Here is a 488-nt window from a genome sequence, read left to right as displayed (position 1 = left end):
GCCCCCCCCCTCGGGCCCCCGCTGCCCTGCCCTGCCCGCCTCGCCGATGCTCTACCTGTACCGCCCCGAGAGGCCCGCGCTGCCCCTGGCCTTCGCGCCCGCCGCTGCCCTGGCCGCCTCCGGCCGCGCCGAGCCCCCGCAGAAGCCGCCTTACAGCTACATCGCGCTCATCGTCATGGCGATCCAGGACGCGCCCGAGCAGAGGGTCACGCTCAACGGCATCTACCAGTTCATCATGGACCGCTTCCCCTTCTACCACGACAACCGGCAGGGCTGGCAGAACAGCATCCGCCACAACCTGTCGCTCAACGACTGCTTCGTCAAGGTGCCCCGCGAGAAGGGGCGGCCCGGCAAGGGCAGCTACTGGACGCTGGACCCTCGCTGCCTGGATATGTTCGAGAACGGCAACTACCGACGCCGCAAGCGGAAGCCCAAGCCAGGCCCCGGGGCCCCGGAGGCCAAGCGGCCCCGCGTCGAGACCCTGGAGC

The 488-nt window shown here is 70.9% G+C and overlaps 1 protein-coding gene across 1 annotated transcript in view; it reads left to right on the top strand.

Moving 5' to 3' along the window:
- FOXL1 (forkhead box L1) overlaps positions 1-488 on the top strand; it is a 4,720-nt gene that overhangs the window by 3,505 nt on the left and 727 nt on the right. The window contains exon 3 of the mRNA XM_006152718.3: positions 8-488. Coding sequence (XP_006152780.2) covers positions 8-488 — 481 coding nt within the window. The remainder of the gene's footprint in view (positions 1-7) is intronic.

The sequence above is a fragment of the Tupaia chinensis genome, unplaced genomic scaffold (assembly GCF_000334495.1).
Source record: "Tupaia chinensis unplaced genomic scaffold, TupChi_1.0 Scaffold000355_1, whole genome shotgun sequence".
NCBI classification, from domain to species: domain Eukaryota; kingdom Metazoa; phylum Chordata; class Mammalia; order Scandentia; family Tupaiidae; genus Tupaia; species Tupaia belangeri.
Note: the sequence above shows the minus strand (reverse complement) of the source record. Positions and strands in the feature narration are given on the sequence as shown.